Here is a 16,899-nt window from a genome sequence, read left to right on the forward strand (position 1 = left end):
GGGAGGAGGGGGGTTGGCTCCCCACATGGGAGCCACCCAAAGGCGAAATATGATCTGAAAAGCTCTGGTGCGCAAAAAGCTTGGGGAGAGTGTGACTTGGTAACGTGGGGAGGAGGAGGAAGAGCTGGGCCGGGAGGAGGAGGAGTGGGAGGAAGGCAAGATCTGATCCCAACCCCCGTTGGGAACGAGCAAACCAAGGGTTCTCAGCCAAGTCTTCTGAAAGAGACCGAGCTTTATGCAATCTCTCTTGGAATTAAAGGAGCGGGCGCCCGTTCACAAAAAGAGGCGCTAGAAACACACTCTCAGTATCAGAGCTTTTATAAAAGAATCTCAAGGTGGGGGGCGGGGCTGGCAATGAAAAGAATCCAGAGCCCTGAAATAAAAGTCAATCCGGGCTGTTCAGAGGCACAAAAACTCAATCCCTTTGCTGGAAACACATGCTCAGTATCGGAGCTTCTTTTCCTAAGCCTGAGATATCAAGGAAGAGATTTGGAGGTGGGGGTGGAGGTGCGTGTGTGAGAGAGAGAGAAAGGAGAAGGATCCTTTCTCAGAGTCCACAGAGATCTATAGGCTGATGCTTCTTTTATAAAAGAATCTCGGGGGGGGGGGGCTGACAATGAAAAGAATCCAGAGCCCTGGAATAAAAGTCAAACCGGGCTGTTCAGAGGAACAAAAACCCAATCCCTTCGCTTGAAACACACGCTGAGACGTTAGTTTTGGTAGGGGCAAATTGTTTATTCGGAAAGGGACTGGTTTCCTCAGGGCTTTGAAAAAGTTACGATCTGAAGTTGATTGTCCCGAAATGCTTGGATTGGTAAATCGCCTTCCCTGGTTCCTTTTAAGTCCTTTGTTGCTTGCGAGAGGGGGGGGGGGAGAGAGGGAGGGAGAGAAAGAAAGAAAGAGAAAGAAAGAGAAAGAAAGAAAGAAAGAAAGAGAAAGAAAAGAAAGAGAAAGAAAGAGAGAAACAAAGAAAGAAAGTTATGAAAACTCCGGGGAGGGGGCTGGAGAGAAACACTCCCCACAAAACTTCCTCACCTCCTTCTTTTTTATAGTGAAACCGGAGTGGGGGAATATTATTGGACCGAACAGAAAAGTGGGGAAAAGAGGGTCATGAATGGAGAACTTTCGCTTCTTCCACCGTCTGCTTGCCAAACATTCCCCTGGTGCGTGTGTGTGTGAGAGGGAGAGAGAGAAAGGAGAAGGGTTCTTTCTCAGAGTCCACAGAGATCTATAGGCTGATGTTTCTTTTATAAAAGAATCTCAGGGGGAGAGCCCTGGAATAAAAGTCAAACCGGGCTGTTTAGAGGCATAAAGGCACAATCTCTTCGCTAGAAACAGGATTGGGAAAACCCGATGAGGAAATTGGGTGGGGTTTTCAAAGGGGGGTTACAGCAGGGAAGGCGATTTACCAATCCCAAGCATTTCGGGACAATCAACTTCAGATCGTAACTTTTTCAAAGCCCTGAGGAAACCAGTCCCTTTCCGAATAAACAATTTGCCCCTACCAAAACTAACGTTTCAGCGTGTGTTTCTAGCGAAGGGATTGGGTTTCTGTTCCTCTGAACAGCCCGGTTTGACTTTTATTCCAGGGCTCTGGATTCTTTTCATTGCCGCCCCCCCCCCCCCCAAAGATTCTTTTATAAAAGAAGCATCAGCCTATAGATCTCTGTGGACTCTGAGAAAGGATCCTGCTGCTTTCTCTCTCTCACACACACGCACCTCCAAATCTCTTCTCTGATACTGAGAGTGTGTTTCTAGCGCCTCTTTTTGTGAACGGGCGCCCGCTCCTTTAATTCCAAGAGAGATTGCATAAAGCTCAGTCTCTTTCAGAAGACTTGGCTGAGAACCCTTGGTTTGCTCGTTCCCAACGGGGGTTGGGATCAGATCTTGCCTTCCTCCCACTCCTCCTCCTCCCGGCTCGGCTCCTCCTCCTTCCCACGTTACCATGTCACACTCTCCCAAGCTTTTTGCGCAACAGAGCTTTTCAGATCATATTTCGCCTTTGGGTGGCTCCCGTGTGGGGAGCCAACCTCCCTCCTCCCGCAGGTTGGGGCAAGGTCTGGGCAAGTTGTGCCGGGAGAGCGCGCGTGTGCTGGGCAGGGATCCTCCAAAGTTACCAAAGCCTTGAACGGCAGATCTAGAGGAGGCTAGCAAGGGGAACCCTCCTGGAAGCAGTGGCTCCCGGGCGGTCTTGGTGCAGCTCTTGGAGAGGGTGGGACAGGCGCTGTTGGCGGAGGGTGGGAGGGCGATCGGCAGGGCGGGCGGGAAGGTGGCGTGTCCAGGCTCTCTGGTCTATCCAGGAGCTGAAAGTTTCACCTTTCTCCACACCCAGCTTTGGCTCTTTGCGGGCCTCTGGCAGGAGGGGACAGTGGGCGATGGATGGCTGAGTCTCCCATGGACACATTTTGACAGCGAGATTGGGGAAATCCCCTCTCCCGACACTTCCTCGGCTCGCCTGTCCCCACTCTGTTCTCCTCCACTTCGTCCGCCCACCACTTTTAAAAAAAAACTTAAAGTTTTGGATTTTCCTAATGGGCTTGCATGCATTATTCACTTTTCCATTGATTCCTATGGGAAACATTGTTTCGTCTTACGAACTTTTCACCTTACGAACCTCGTCCCAGAACCAATTATGTTCGTAAGACGGGGTATCACTGTACTACTGAAAATAACACTTTTCTCAATAATTTTATTTGCAAGAGTAGAGCAGGAAGAATTGATTATGGGGAAAATTTTTCAAACAGATATATAGAATTCTGTATGCTTGGTATCAGGCAGTAAACAATATCATGTCTCCAGCTGTTTTGGACTTGTAATACCACAATTAGCATTATCATTGAAATTATAACTTAAACTGAGACATCATTAGCCAGATGACACATTGTAAGCAATGTGTCACCTGAAATTACTGACATGCAAAGCAAGCACAGAAAAAAATCAGTTTAACAATATTGGGCAAAAGTAGTTAGCAATTATGAGAATGCAATCCATGAATACCATGGTCATTCTGCCAATGGCCAAGAAATGATTCATTAGACAAAAAACATACCAATTTAAATATCTGAAAAATAGTCTTGCATTGCTGCTTACCAAATCTTTTTCTGCCATAGCCTCTTGCTTCAACTGCTCCTCCTCCAATTGTTTCCGTTCATCTTCTCCACTTTCCACTTTCCTAAAAGTATCTCTTGCTTCAGCCTGACAGTTTTCCTTTGACAAGAGAGCCTAATATAAAAACAAATAATATTTCAAATATTTAGCTACACAAAATCGTGGTCCTTGGCAAATTGATTAAGTTGATGTTTTTCACCTGTTCAATTTTCCTAAGTTCATTCTTTGCTTCAAAGTTGTTTGAATCCAATTCCAAAACCTTTTCATAATCTGCATGAAAATATAAAAGTATTAAAAAACTATATATTGTATAAGCAATTATTTAAAGAAAGAAAAATGTAAGATTCCGTTATGATACCAATAATGCTTCTTTATATGACATAGTTCAGTGCAAAAACTGTGAGCTAGGATAAACCAGATAATTCCTGAAATATACTCTATTTGTCTAGAGCAGGGGTCGGCAAACTTAAACATTCAGGGCCATTTGGACCTGTTTCTCCCAGGAAAAAAAGGAGCCACAGAACCTGGGTGGGCATGGCCAACTCAACATCATTCACTCCCATCTGGTCACATGACCCCCCTCCCAGTGACTCTTACCCAGGAAAGAGAACTTGGAACCACAAAACCCTTCTCTCTCTCTCTCCCCGCCTTCTCTCCATATCACTCTCTCCCCCTCTGTCTATGTATCTCTCTCTTCCCCTCTATCTCCCCCTCTTTCTGTATTTCTCTCCCCCCTTTTTCTGCATCTCTCTATGGCACTCTGAATCTCTCTTCCTCTCTCCCCCTCTTTGTATCTTTGTGTCTCTATGTCTCTCCCCCTCCCTCTCTGTCTGTACCTCTGTCTGTATCTCTCCACCCTTCCCCCCTTTCTCTGTCTCTGTCTCTCCCCCTCTGACAGCTAACATTACAAACTGGTCTTTCTTGGGCATGCAGTTTATATATGAAATGTGTCACATTCAGTAATGTTGTAATATATTGAAACCGGTGTTTCAATTTGGAAAGTCCACTGCAGTTAATGAAAAAATATCCAAAAAATAAGTTTTAAACCATTGTTTTAAATGGTGTTTAAAATAAATACAGTGATTAAGATGCATCTTTCTCTCTTCTCTGAACAGTCCTTGGTACTCTCTGAAGTTTGTTTTCTTGCAGACATTAAATTATCCAACTGGATAACAACATCAGTGGGATCTCATTTTAATCAGGCCAGCTGTAACTTGGCCTTGCAAGCTATTTGATCTCAGTCACTGGACTGTTAGCAGAGGCGCCTCTGCAAAATTCAATTTGCAAGCCAAATTGTGGGCATTTCGTTATGTTCCTCACTGTTACAAAACACCCATGTCCCTTAGCAGCCTAGTTCTAGACAGGTTGCCCTCACTCTGTGAGCCCTCTCCCGGTATAGATTTAAAACCAAACCTTGCATTGTTTCTGACAAACATTGATGGATTGGGCTCGGATGTAGCATAAAGCTATCAGGGCGAGAGCTAATCAGAGAATCATGAGAATGAAGCAAAATCCTCCACTGTTTCCTGGAAGAAGACCTCCTGATCTGTAGCAAGTGCCACTTTTGAGCAAGTAGAATATTTTCCAAATGAATTGGAAAGTATGGCTGCAGACAGATCCAAAGGATCACAACCACCAGTAATTCCCAAAGTTAGTTCCTTCCTTCCTCCCTCATTCTCTTCCTCCTCTTTACAACTGAAGAAGCTTCTTGGAAGAAAATAAAACATTTCCAAAGAAAAACCCAAGAAAGTCCTGTTTCCTTTTGGAAAAACACTTGGGACAACCATAACGTGGATGACTGAAAATCTCCATAGACATTAATGCAATCTAATTTTTAATGCAATGCAGCTGCATCACAGCCCCAAAACTAAAACTCTCCTGCAGCTTATTAAAGGACAAGGTTTGGACTCAGGAAATGGGAATCACTTCAATGCAAACTTCATGCTTGCCATGCCACTGCCCCTTGCTTTATTTCATATTTTCTTTGAGTAGTGCCTTTGTCATCAAGAGAGCAAATGCTGAACACGGATCAAGTCTCCCAATCCTGAACTAAATTTGGACTACATTTCCCAGCATGCAAAACAGCATGCCTGCCCTTTTTGCTACTGTGGGCATTACGAGCAGGGGAGGGAATGTTTGTAACAGAACTGAAATTGGAGGGGAAACGACAAACTTAAAACCCGGCTTTGGTCTAGCAGTTCAGGAATGACACCTCTGTGGGTGCATGATGAGAGGCAGAAAAGCAGCAGGGGGCTCTGGGGAGAAACATAAGAAGAGCAATGACGTGGGAATGTGGAATGCGTGCACAGAGAGGACGAGAGCCTCAGCAGTTGCAGGTGTGGTGAAAAGATTTAGGGGTAAGAATGAGATGGGGGTTGTTGAGAAGAGCCACACCCAAGGGGCCAAAGAGCTACAAGTGGCTCGCGAGCTGTGGTTTGCCGTCCCCTGGTCTAAAGTATTATGATTATATTCTACAATATTGGAAATCCTTGCATGTATTTGTTTTTATTTTGATTGAACATGGCCACATTTCATTTTGTTATCAATTTATTAATATAGCTTATCATCTACCTAAAAATGGATAAAACTGTAAAAAGTAACATTTATATACGAATCTTAAGATCTACAAATGTCAAATAAAGCATATTATGTTAGTATTTTGGATGCTATTTGACACTGGAAAGTAATACTGATCATCTCAAATACATACTCTATAAATCAAAGGTTTTGCATAAAACAACAAAAAAGGAATATATTATACGTGACATGTACCTTCTTTGGCACCCTTAAAATTTTGCAAGACAAAACGAGCTGCCCCTCTTCTGCTATAAGCCTTTGTGTAATTTTTGTTTAAGGCCAGGGCTAAATTGCAATCAGATTCAGCCACAGAAAACCTGAAATGATATTGTATGGCTATTAAAATACTTTTTCATTAAATACATACTAATAAAAGGACAAGCCCAGATATAGATTCTGAGCTTCCATTCCATAAGCTGATCAAGACTGATGAAGATATACTCTACTACTGTATATTGGAAGGACCATGAAAAAAATTCTCACACTGGTGATCCAATTTTGAGAAAAACAGCCAACCACTGTTAAGGTACTAGTGTTTTCAATTTAGTTTGTAATCAATTCCTTTAATAGTGAACTAGGTTATAGACCCAATTTAAAATAAAACAAGGTTCCTAAGTAATTAAAGAGAAAACAGGATGCTTACATGAACCCCTAGACTAAATTTGTAACATAATATGCCTGGACGTAGTAGGTCCAGGCAGTAGTAGGAAAAAAACCACCCCTTTTAAAGGTTCCCAAAAAATCAATTTAGGATCAGTGACTCTATGGAGAAATAAAGGCTAATTTTCCCTATAGTCTTGCTCTGCCCATATTACGTATGTATTTTTCAGAGTATAAAATGCACCTTTTAACCCCAAGAGGATGAAAACTTGGGTTCGTCTTATACACCAAATGTAGCCCCACCCAGCCACCCCACCCTTTGGCCTCTGCCTCTCAGCAATTTACATCCTTGCAGCAAACAGCGCAGAGCCTGATTAGCATAAATAACTGATTATTGTTGTACATACTCCTGGTCAGTTGGAGGATGATGAAGAGCTTGAGGACTGTGATACAGATAGTGTTTATGAATTAGTGGTAGGCCCTGGGTTACAGATATTAGAACAGGTGGGAGGCTAGCCACAGGATGTTGCTATGAGTCCAGAATCTAGCGAGGAAGAAACAGACATTCGCTGGATTAATCCTCAATTCTGAAGGGTCCAAAAATGCAAGGAACAGGTGTTAGGAAAAAGATATTAAGGGGAGGAATGGGTTAAATACTGGAGTGATGTATTTGGCACGTCAGGGGGTGAGTGGGGAAGAAGGGCGGAGTTTCAATATTGTAGTTCTACAATGAAACTTGTTTCAGTTTGGATCCGGAGCAAGTGAGATTATTCTGTGTTATTTTGCAGTCATTCCTGCTGTTTTTGAATCATGCTGTATGTACATAAATCTTGGGAGACAGAGGAGTCTTGAAGGAATGCATGTGGAATGTAATTAAGAGAGATAACGGGAGAAAAGAATGTGCCAGTCTGTATTGCATTTTGAATATGGAGGTGAGGAGAATAAAAATGGAGTTTCTTTGTTTATGAAATACTGCATTAAGTAAGCGTTATTTTTTAATAACTAAAGTTCTACCAGAAACCAGAACAGTGTTGAAACTCCCAAGCCTTTGAATGAATTAAGAAATTCAACCAGCCAGCTCATGATGGCCAATTTAGCTAATGATGTCCAACTGTTAGCACAAAAGGTAACTGCTCTACAAGCGCAAATCATCACATTACAAAATCAAGCTGCAGCCCCCGTTCAACCACAAGTAATCATTCAATCAATGCCAAAGATTTACTTAGCTAAGCCATCCATTTTTACAGGGGCAAGAGATAAACTTGATGTATTTCTACAAGAATGCCAGAATTTTTTTAACTCATCTCCTGAGCACTTTGCTAGGGATGCTATGAAAATCTCTTTCATGATAAGCCTGTGTAAAGGTGATGCATTTGAGTGGGCAATGCCATTTTAGCAGGCCAGGATCCAATCCTGCAAAATTACGCTGCTTTTCACCGGAGGTTTGAACAAGAATTTCAAGACCCCATGCGTGTACAAAATGCTATCACTCAGTTATGCCAATTGCACATGGGCAATAAAACCATCTCGGAGTATATCTCCGACTTCCAGAAACTAGTCACACCCCTAAATTGGAATGAGCAAGCCCTTATGGAACTGTTCCAAGATGGCCTGAAACCCAGAATTGTGCATGAGATGGCACGCCAACCAACACCCAACAAGTTAAATGAACTCTACGAGACTTGTTTGACCATCGAGACTAAAATGTCATCTGCCCAGGACCGTGCCACCAGATACGAAAACCAGTTTGTAGAGAGCACCAGACCAGTGCCAGCTCCACGCCAAAGATTTCAAAACAACAGTTTCAACTCCGTGCCAAGACGCCAGATGCCAACAGACACGGGAAACTGACCAGCTGTCATCGCTCGAGAGGAACCAATGGATCTAGGTATGGCCAGACCTCGCCTGAGCGAAGCCAAGAGAGCCAAACGTCGAGCAGAAGGCCTATGCATGTATCGTGGAGAGGCTGGACACCTGACCTTAGTCACTAAGGTGAACTTAGAAAACCCACCCAAAACCCTCCCTACTATTGCCTTAGTAGATTTTGGAGCCACCACCAACTTCATGGATGAGACCTTCGCTCATTCTCATGCCATACCATTGTGCCCTGTCACACCTCCTATGATTGTTGAAACCATCGATGGCCGAGTTCTCTTATTTGGACCAATCAAATTCCAGACCCAACCATTTACCTTAACCATCGAACACCACGAAGAACCTATTCAATTTTATGTCACAAGAGGCCTCCAATTTCCTAAGGTCCTTGGCTTAGCATGGCTCAGAACCCATGATCTCCACATCGTGTGGTCCCAAAACCGAATTTCCTTTCCATGTCTACAATGTGTCGACCACATCCATCCACCGTTTACTACTCCACTTCCTGCCCAACTCGCCTGCACCCTCCCACCAGAGATTGCTGACTTCGCTGACGTTTTCAATGAGAAAGAAGCAGACCAGTTACCCCCCCACTGACCCTACGACTGTACCATTGACCTCTTACCCAATGCCAAACATCCTGCTGGCTGCCTCTATTCAATGTCTCAACCCGAATCAGCCGCCTTAAAAGACTTTATTGACCAGAACCTCGCCAGAGGTTTCATCCAACCCTCCTCTTCACCACTCTCCGCCCCAGTACTTTTTGTCCAAAAGAAAACCAGAGACCTTAGACTTTGCTGTGACTAACATAAACTCAATTCCATTACCATTCGCAACTGCTACCCTCTACCTTTAATCTCAGAAGTCATGGACCGCCTCCGTACAGCAACCATTTTCACCAAAATTGACTTACAAGGTGCCTACAACCTCATTCGCATCCATCAAGGTGATGAATGGAAGACCGCCTTCGCCACCCGCTATGGCCATTTTGAATTCACTGTCATGCCTTTTGGACTTACCAATGCCCCTGCAGTATTCAAACATTTTATGCATGAGATCTTTAAAGACTTTATTGATCATCTACATTGATGATCATCTACATTGATGACATTTTGATATACAGTGATCCCCCGGTCATTGCGAGGGTTCCGTTCCAGGACCCCTCGCAATGATCGGTTTTTCGCGAAGTAGCGCTGCGGAAGTAAAAACACCATCTGCGCATACGCAGATGGTGGTTTTACTTCCGCCGCAGCAGCGAGGAGCCGAAGAGTGGGGTTTCCCCACCGCCCACGCAAACTCCTCGCTGCCGCTCGCCCGCCCTTCGCCCGCCCACGCCGCCGCTTCCCAGCTGAGTCCTGAAGCGAACTTCCGCGTTTGTCTTCGGGACTCAGTTGGGAAGCCGCGCGGCTGTTTTAAAACGTCGCCGCCGGCATGGGGGGCTTCCTAGCAGCCCCCCAAACCCGGGTTGGGGGTCCGGGGGGTGCTGGCAAGCCCCCCATGCCGGCGGTGACGTTTTAAAACAGCCGCGTGGCTTCCCAACTGAGTCCCGAAGACAAACGCGGAAGTTCGCCTTTGACGTTTGTCTTCGGGACTCAGTTGGGAAGCCGCGCGGCTGTTTTAAAATGTCGCCGCCAGCATGGGGGGCTTGGCAGCACCCCCCGGCCCCCCAACCCGGGTTTGGGGGGCTGCTAGGAAGCCCCCCATGCCGGCGGCGACATTTTAAAACAGCCGCGCGGCTTCCCAACTGAGTCCCGAAGACAAACGTCAAAGGCGAACTTCCGCGTTTGTCTTCGGGACTCAGTTGGGAAGCCACGCGGCTGTTTTAAAACGTCGCCGCCGGCATGGGGGGCTTGCCAGCACCCCCCCGAACCCGGGTGAGCAGCGAGCGAAGGGCGGGTGGCCGGGCGAAGGGCGGGTGAGTGGCGAACGGCGGGCGAGCGGGTGCTGGGGGGGGCTTCTCCCCCTCCCGCCAGCAAGAGGGGGAGCGAACGGCGTGGGCGGGCGAAGGGCGGGCAAGCGGCAGCGAGGAGTTTGCGTGGGCGGTGGGGAAACTCCTCGCTGATGCCCGCCGCTCGCCCTCCCGCCAGCAAGAGGGGGAAGACCCAGGGAAGCCGCCCAGCAGCTGATCTGCCCGGCGCCATCTACGCATGCGTGGCCATAAAAAAAAGGGCGCGCATGCGCAGATGGTGTTTTGACTTCCGGGTTGAAAAATCACAATTTAGCCCGTTCGCAATGATCAGGATCGCGATACCCGGGGGATCACTGTACTCTCCTTCTCCAGAAACTCACCTACACCACTTACGACAAGTACTCCAACGCCTCCAACAACACCCCCTTTATGCAAAGTTAGAAAAATGCCAATTTTTTCAAACAGCCATCAACTTCTTAGGCCATGTCATTTAATAATAATAACAATTTAATAATAATTTATTAGATTTGTATGCCGCCCCTCTCCGAAGACTCGGGGCAGCTCACAACTATAATAAAACAATATTACAATGAAACAAATCTAATATTAAAAAACATATAAAACTCTGTCATTTAAAACCATGCAGCACACACATACCAAACATGAAATATAAAAGCCTGAGGGAGGTATCTCAGTTCCCCCATGCCTGGTGATACAGGTGGGTCTTAAGTAATTTGCGAAAGACAAGGAGGGTGGGGGCAGTTCTAATCTCTGGGGGCAGTTGATTCCAGAGGGCTGGGGCCGCCACAGAGAAGGCTCTTCCCCTGGGGCCCGCCGAACAACATTGTTTAGTCGACGGGACCCGGAGAAGGCCAACTCTGTGGGACCTTATCGGCCACTGGGATTTGTGCGGTAGAAGGCGGGGTCAGAGGGAGGTATTCTGGTCTAATGCCATGTAGGGCTTTAAAGGTTATTACCAACACTTTGAATTGTGACCGAAAACTGATCGGCAGCCAATGCAAGCCACGGAGTGTTGGAGAAATGTGGGTGAATCTGGAAAGCCCCACGACAGCTCTCACGGCCGCATTCTGCATGATCTGAAGTTTCTGAACACTTTTCAAAGGTAGCCCCATGTAGAGAGCGTTGCAGTAATCGAACCTCGAGGTGATGAGGGCATGAGCGACTGTGAGCAATGACTCCCTGTCCAAATAGGGCCGCAACTGGTGCACCAGGCGAACCTGGGCAAACGTCCTCCTCGCCACAGCTGAAAGATAGTGTTCCAGTGTTAGCTGTGAATCAAGGAGGACGCCCAAGTTGCAAACCCTCTCTGAGGGGGTCAATAATTCCCCCCCCAGGGTAATGGACGGACAGATGGAATTGTCCTTGGGAGGCAAGACCCACAGCCACTCTGTCTTGTCAGGTTTGAGTTTTAGCTTGTTGACACCCATCCAGGCCCCAACAGCCTCCAGGCACCGGCACATCACTTCCACTGCTTCGTTGACTGGACATGGGGTGGAAATGTATAACTGGGTATCATCAGCATACTGATGATACCTCACCTGATGCCCTTGGATGATCTCACCCAGCGGTTTCATGTAGATATTAAATAGCAGGGGGGAGAGGACTGACCCCAGAGGCACCCCACAAAGGAGAGACCTAGAGGTCAACCTCTGACCCCCCACTAACACTGACTGCGACCGACCAGAGAGGTAGGAGAACCACTGAAGGACAGTGCCTCCCACTCCCAGCCCCTCCAGCTGGCACAGAAGGATACCATGGTCAATGGTATCGAAAGCCACTGAGAGGTCAAGGAGCGCCAGGACAGAGGATAAGCCCCTGTCCCAGGCCCGCCAGAGTTCATCCATCAGCGCGACCAAAGCAGTTTCCGTGCTGTAGCCGGGCCTGAATCCTGACTGTTGAGGGCCTAGATAATCAGCTTCTTCCAAGGACCGCTGGAGTTGGAGTGCCACCACCTTCTCAACAACCTTCCCTAGAGAGGGAAGGTCGGAGACTGGACGGTAGTTATTAAGCACGGCTGGGTCCAGGGAAGGCTTCTTGAGGGGGCGCACAAGTGCCTCCTTATAAGTAGCCGGAAGGACCCCCTCCACAAGGAAGCGTTGAAAATCTCCTGGACCCAGCTCTGTGTCACCTCTCAGCTGGCCGAAACCAACCAAGAGGGACACGGATCCAATAAACAGGTGGCGGAACTCACAGCTCCAATGGCCTTGTCCACTTCATCAGGTGTCACCAAGTCAAACTCCTCCCAGACAGATGGACAAAGAGGAGCCCCAGTCACCTCCATTGACTCGTTGTCAGCCGATACTGCTGTGCAATTGGAGTCAAGGTCCGCCCGGATCCGAGCGACTTTACCAGCGAAAAATGAGTTAAATTCCTCGGCACTGCCCTGCAAGAGCTCCCCAACTCCCCCCTGATTCAGAAGGGAGCGGGTCACCCTAAACAGAGCGGCCAGGCGGGATTCCGCTGATGCAATCAAGGCGGCATGGTATGCGCATCTTGCCGCCTTGAGCGCCACTTTGTAGGTCTTAAGAACAGCTTCTACAAGTGTTTGATCAGATTTGGACTTACTCTTCCTCCATCGCTTCTCTAGACGTCTCTTCTGCCATTTCAACTCCCAGAGCTCCACATTGAAACATGGAGCTCTATGGGGTCTAGTGCCACAGAGAGGTTGCCACGGCGTAATTCGGTCAAGAGCCTCCGCTGCAGCCCTATTCCAGGCCGCAGCAAGAGACTCTGCCGAGCTCTGGACGAGTGAATCTGGTAAAACCCCAAGTGCCCTCTAAAAGCCCTCTGGGTCCATCAGGTGTCTGGGGCGGAACCACCTAGTTGGTTCTGCCTCCCTGCAGGGGAGGATTGGAGCCAGGAATTCTCCTCAAGGCATCGCCATGGACACCGAAAAACTCGACACCTTGCAAACATGGCAACCACCAGCTTGAGCCAAAGATGTCCGATGATTTCTGGGCTTTTTCAACTACTTCATTCCTAACTTTGCCACCTTGACTGCACCCCTCACTCACCTCCTCCAGAAAAACTTTCCATTTCAATGGGGCACCAAAGTACAACAAGCCTTTCTTAATCTCAAAAAAGCTTTCATGCAAGAACCTATTCTCCAATACCCTGATCCCCGCCGTCCATTTATCGCCGAAGCCGACGACTCCGACATTGGAGTAGGAGCTGTACTTCTCCAACAAAGCCAAGATGGCGGACCTTCCCTGTGCCTATTATTCTAGGAAATTAAAACCTCCCGAACAGAACTATACCATTTGGGAAAAGGAACTTTTAGCCATCAAGACTGCTTTTGAGACCTGGCAACATCATCTGGAAGGAGCCCATCACCAAGTACAGGTCAGAACTGACCACAAAAACTTGGAATTTCTCCAAACTGCCAGGAAGCTAAGCCAGAGACAAATCCGATGGTCCTTCTTCTTTGCCAGATTCGACTTCTGCATTACCTACATTTCTAAGTGGGACAAAAAACAAACCGATGCACTGTCTCGCAAACCTGAATACACCCAAAACCATGAACCCGCGTCGCTTCGTACCATTCTGCCTCTCGCGTCGATCGCAGCCACCCACATTGCGGTAGATCTTCGCGACAGAATTCGAGAGGCGCAATGCCAGGACCCCTTTGTCACCCAAAGGAAACAAGATCTAGAACCTGATTCTCCATGGACCGTTGCTGAGGACTTGCTCCGTTACCATGACCTGCTCTATGTTCCCACAGGTCCACTCCGAGGTGTCATCCTCAACCAGTGTCACGATAATCCCGCCGCCGGCCATTTTGGCCTCTTCAAAACCCTACACCACATTTCTCGTACCTTTTGGTGGCCCAGACTCCGCCATGGTGTCAGTACCTAGGTTAACTCGTGTATCCGTTGTCGCCAAGACAAAGCTGCCACCGGACCCCCTCCGGGATTATTGCAACCTTTACCTACACCTGAAATACCCTGGGGTACCATTTCTATGGACTTCCTCACCTGCTTACCTGTTTCCCAAGTGTTCACTGCCATATTTGTAGTAGTGGACATGTTAATCAAGATGGCTCATTTCATCCCTTGTCGAATCCCTACAGCCAAAATCACAGCTCACCTATTTATCCAAAACATCTTCTGCCTCCATGGATCTCCGACCACGGTCCGCAATTAACTGCTCAGTTTTGGAAATAACTCATGACCTCTCTCCAAGTCAAGATTTCCCTGGCATCTACCCATCACCTCCAAACCGATGGGGACACAGAAAAAGTTATTGGCATCCTGCAACAATACCTCCGTTGTTTTGTTCACGACAGACAAAACGATTGGTCGAAATATATCTCTTTAGCTGAGTTCACCTTTAATAACTCTGAACATACCTCTATCCAGACCACACCGTTCTGCACCACCTAAGGGTTCCATCCCAGCTTATTTCCACTCACTCCTGCTGATTCGCTGTTTCCACGTGCTGGTGATTTTCTGAACGAGTTACGTGCCGTTCACCAACTCGTCCAACATTCCTTAACTCAAGCCAAAGAAGACTACAAACGCTTTGACGACCGTTCCCGCCGAGACACTCCCCCATTGACTGTTGGCGATCAAGTTTGACTTTCTACCAAATACCTTTCTTCTGAACCTCACCGCAAGCTGGATCAACGTTTCATTGGCTTTTCCCTGTTGAAAAGGTCATCAATCCTGTCATATACCGTTTGACTCTACCTTCTGCCATGCAGTTGCATCCCGTTTTTCATCGCTCACTATTGCTGCCAGTCGCCCCTGACTCTCCACTTTGGGCCCCACTTCCGGGCCCTGCCGGTCCTGCTCCCTCCCATCCGGACGCCGCCCTTCGCATTGCACTATGATGCTTGGACATTACTAGCATCCGGGACTCTCGTTGGCTCAATGACCATTTCCAATACCAGGTGGAATGATCCGGAGGCGGGCCTGACACCACTGTTTGGATGGATGCTCATGACTTTGATTCTCCTGCTTTGATTGCTAACTTTCATGTTCATTTCCCTGATAAATCTCACCCTAATTTTCCTCCAGGGAAGGGGAGGGACCCTGAGGAGGTGGATGGTGTTGTACATACTTCCTGGTCAGTTGGAGGATGGTGAAGAACTTGAGGACTCTGATACAGATAGTGTTTATGAATTAGTGGTGGGCCCGGGGTTACAGGTAGTAAAACAGGTGGGAGGCCAGCCACAGGATGTTGCTATAAGTCCAGAATCTAGCGAGGAAGAATCAGACGTTCGCTGGGTCGATCCTAATTTCAAAAGAGTCCAAAAACGTAAGGAACAAGTGTTTGGAAGAAGATATTAAGGGGAGGAATGGGTTAAATACTGGAGTGATGTATTTGGTACGTCAGGGGGTCAGTGGGGAAGAAGGGTGGAGTTTCAATGTTGTAGAACAAAAATGGAAGGTGTTCCCGTTCAGCTCCCAAGCAAGCAAACTGATTCTGTGTTATTTTCTAGTCATTTCTGCTGTTTTTGAATCATGCTGTGAGCACATAAATCTTGGTGAACAGAGGAGGCTGGGAGGAATGCAAAAGGAATGTAATTAGGAGAGATAACGGGAGAACAAGAAATGTGCTAGTATGAAGTGTATTTTGAATACGGAAGGAAGAGAAGAGAGTTTCTTTGTTTATGAAATACTGCATTTAGTAAAAGTTATTTGTAATAGCTAAAATTCTACCAGAAATCAGAACACAACTGGGACCAGAATACTGGTTGTAAGTCATTGCAGTTGTAAGTCTAAATCTGAATCCATTTTCCAAAATGAGCAATTTTTTTTTGCCTTTTAATGACTCGTGATGAGTCATTAAATGGCAAAAAATTGCTCATTTTGGAAAATGGGTTCAGATTTAGACTTACAACTGCAATGACTTACAACCAGTATTCGGGTCCCAGTTGTGGTCGTAAGTTGATGACTACTTGTATACTGAAATATTGTCCATAAGAATAGTGTCACTTCTATAATTGACATTGCTGTTTGATAAAGTAACTTTTGATTTTTCAAACAGTCGAGGACTACCTGTAATACACTAATGATTGTGAAGTAATAAAAAAGATCAATTAACAGACAAAATTAACACAGGATTAGAAAAAGATTCTTTCAAAATCTAAACAGTATGGGAAAAAACTAAAAAATATCAGAAAACAAAGAAGTTGTCTGAAATTTGGTTTGTTTGTATTTATATGTTGCCCCACTCCTGGAGGACTCTGGGCAGTTCCCTTCTTTTACCCAGCACTGTTCCAAGTAATGACACAAAAGTAACCAAGAGTGAAGAATGCTTTCCTAGAGCGAACTCTCCAGATTTATCTGTTTATCTGTTTTCTTGCCCAGAGCCCAAATTAAATGACAATAAAAAGCAAGCAAATTGTTCAAAATCTATTCAAGCATTAAATGCATGGCACCTATCATTATCACTTGGTTTTCCAAACTTTACAGAATTGTTTTACTACTAAAATGAGTGTTTTAAAATGCATTTTCCTGAGTATCATTAAGGTGAAATTTGATGTGCAATAAAAATGCATTAGAAATCAGGTAATTCTTCTTAAAGCACATATTTTTTAAATGTACAGTATAGGGTTTTTTTTCTTTTAGCACATGCTGCATTCTTCAGATCTTCCAACAGGAAAAATAATCTTTTTTGTTATAAGAATTGTGTGTGCACATATGTGTGTGTGTATAAATAAAATAATATTACAAAGCTAAAACTAGTAAGACAAAAAAATTGCTAGGTAATGGTAGGACAAACACATCCTAATAAAATATATGTAAAAATTCAGTATGCAACTAATTATATTTGAAGAGAAATATAATGGAAGTCAACAAACT

General features: G+C 46.1%; 1 protein-coding gene across 1 annotated transcript in view; it reads right to left on the reverse strand.

The window, feature by feature from the left end:
• The window catches only part of RPAP3 (RNA polymerase II associated protein 3), a 131,476-nt gene that overhangs the window by 81,290 nt on the left and 33,287 nt on the right, over positions 1 to 16,899 (reverse strand). The window contains exons 6-8 of the mRNA XM_070754946.1: positions 5,881 to 6,002; positions 3,308 to 3,378; positions 3,091 to 3,222 (exon numbers count right to left, since the gene is read on the reverse strand). Coding sequence (XP_070611047.1) covers positions 3,091 to 3,222; positions 3,308 to 3,378; positions 5,881 to 6,002 — 325 coding nt within the window. The remainder of the gene's footprint in view (positions 1 to 3,090; positions 3,223 to 3,307; positions 3,379 to 5,880; positions 6,003 to 16,899) is intronic.

This window comes from Erythrolamprus reginae, chromosome 6 (genome assembly GCF_031021105.1).
Source record: "Erythrolamprus reginae isolate rEryReg1 chromosome 6, rEryReg1.hap1, whole genome shotgun sequence".
Taxonomy (NCBI): Eukaryota; Metazoa; Chordata; class Lepidosauria; order Squamata; family Dipsadidae; genus Erythrolamprus; species Erythrolamprus reginae.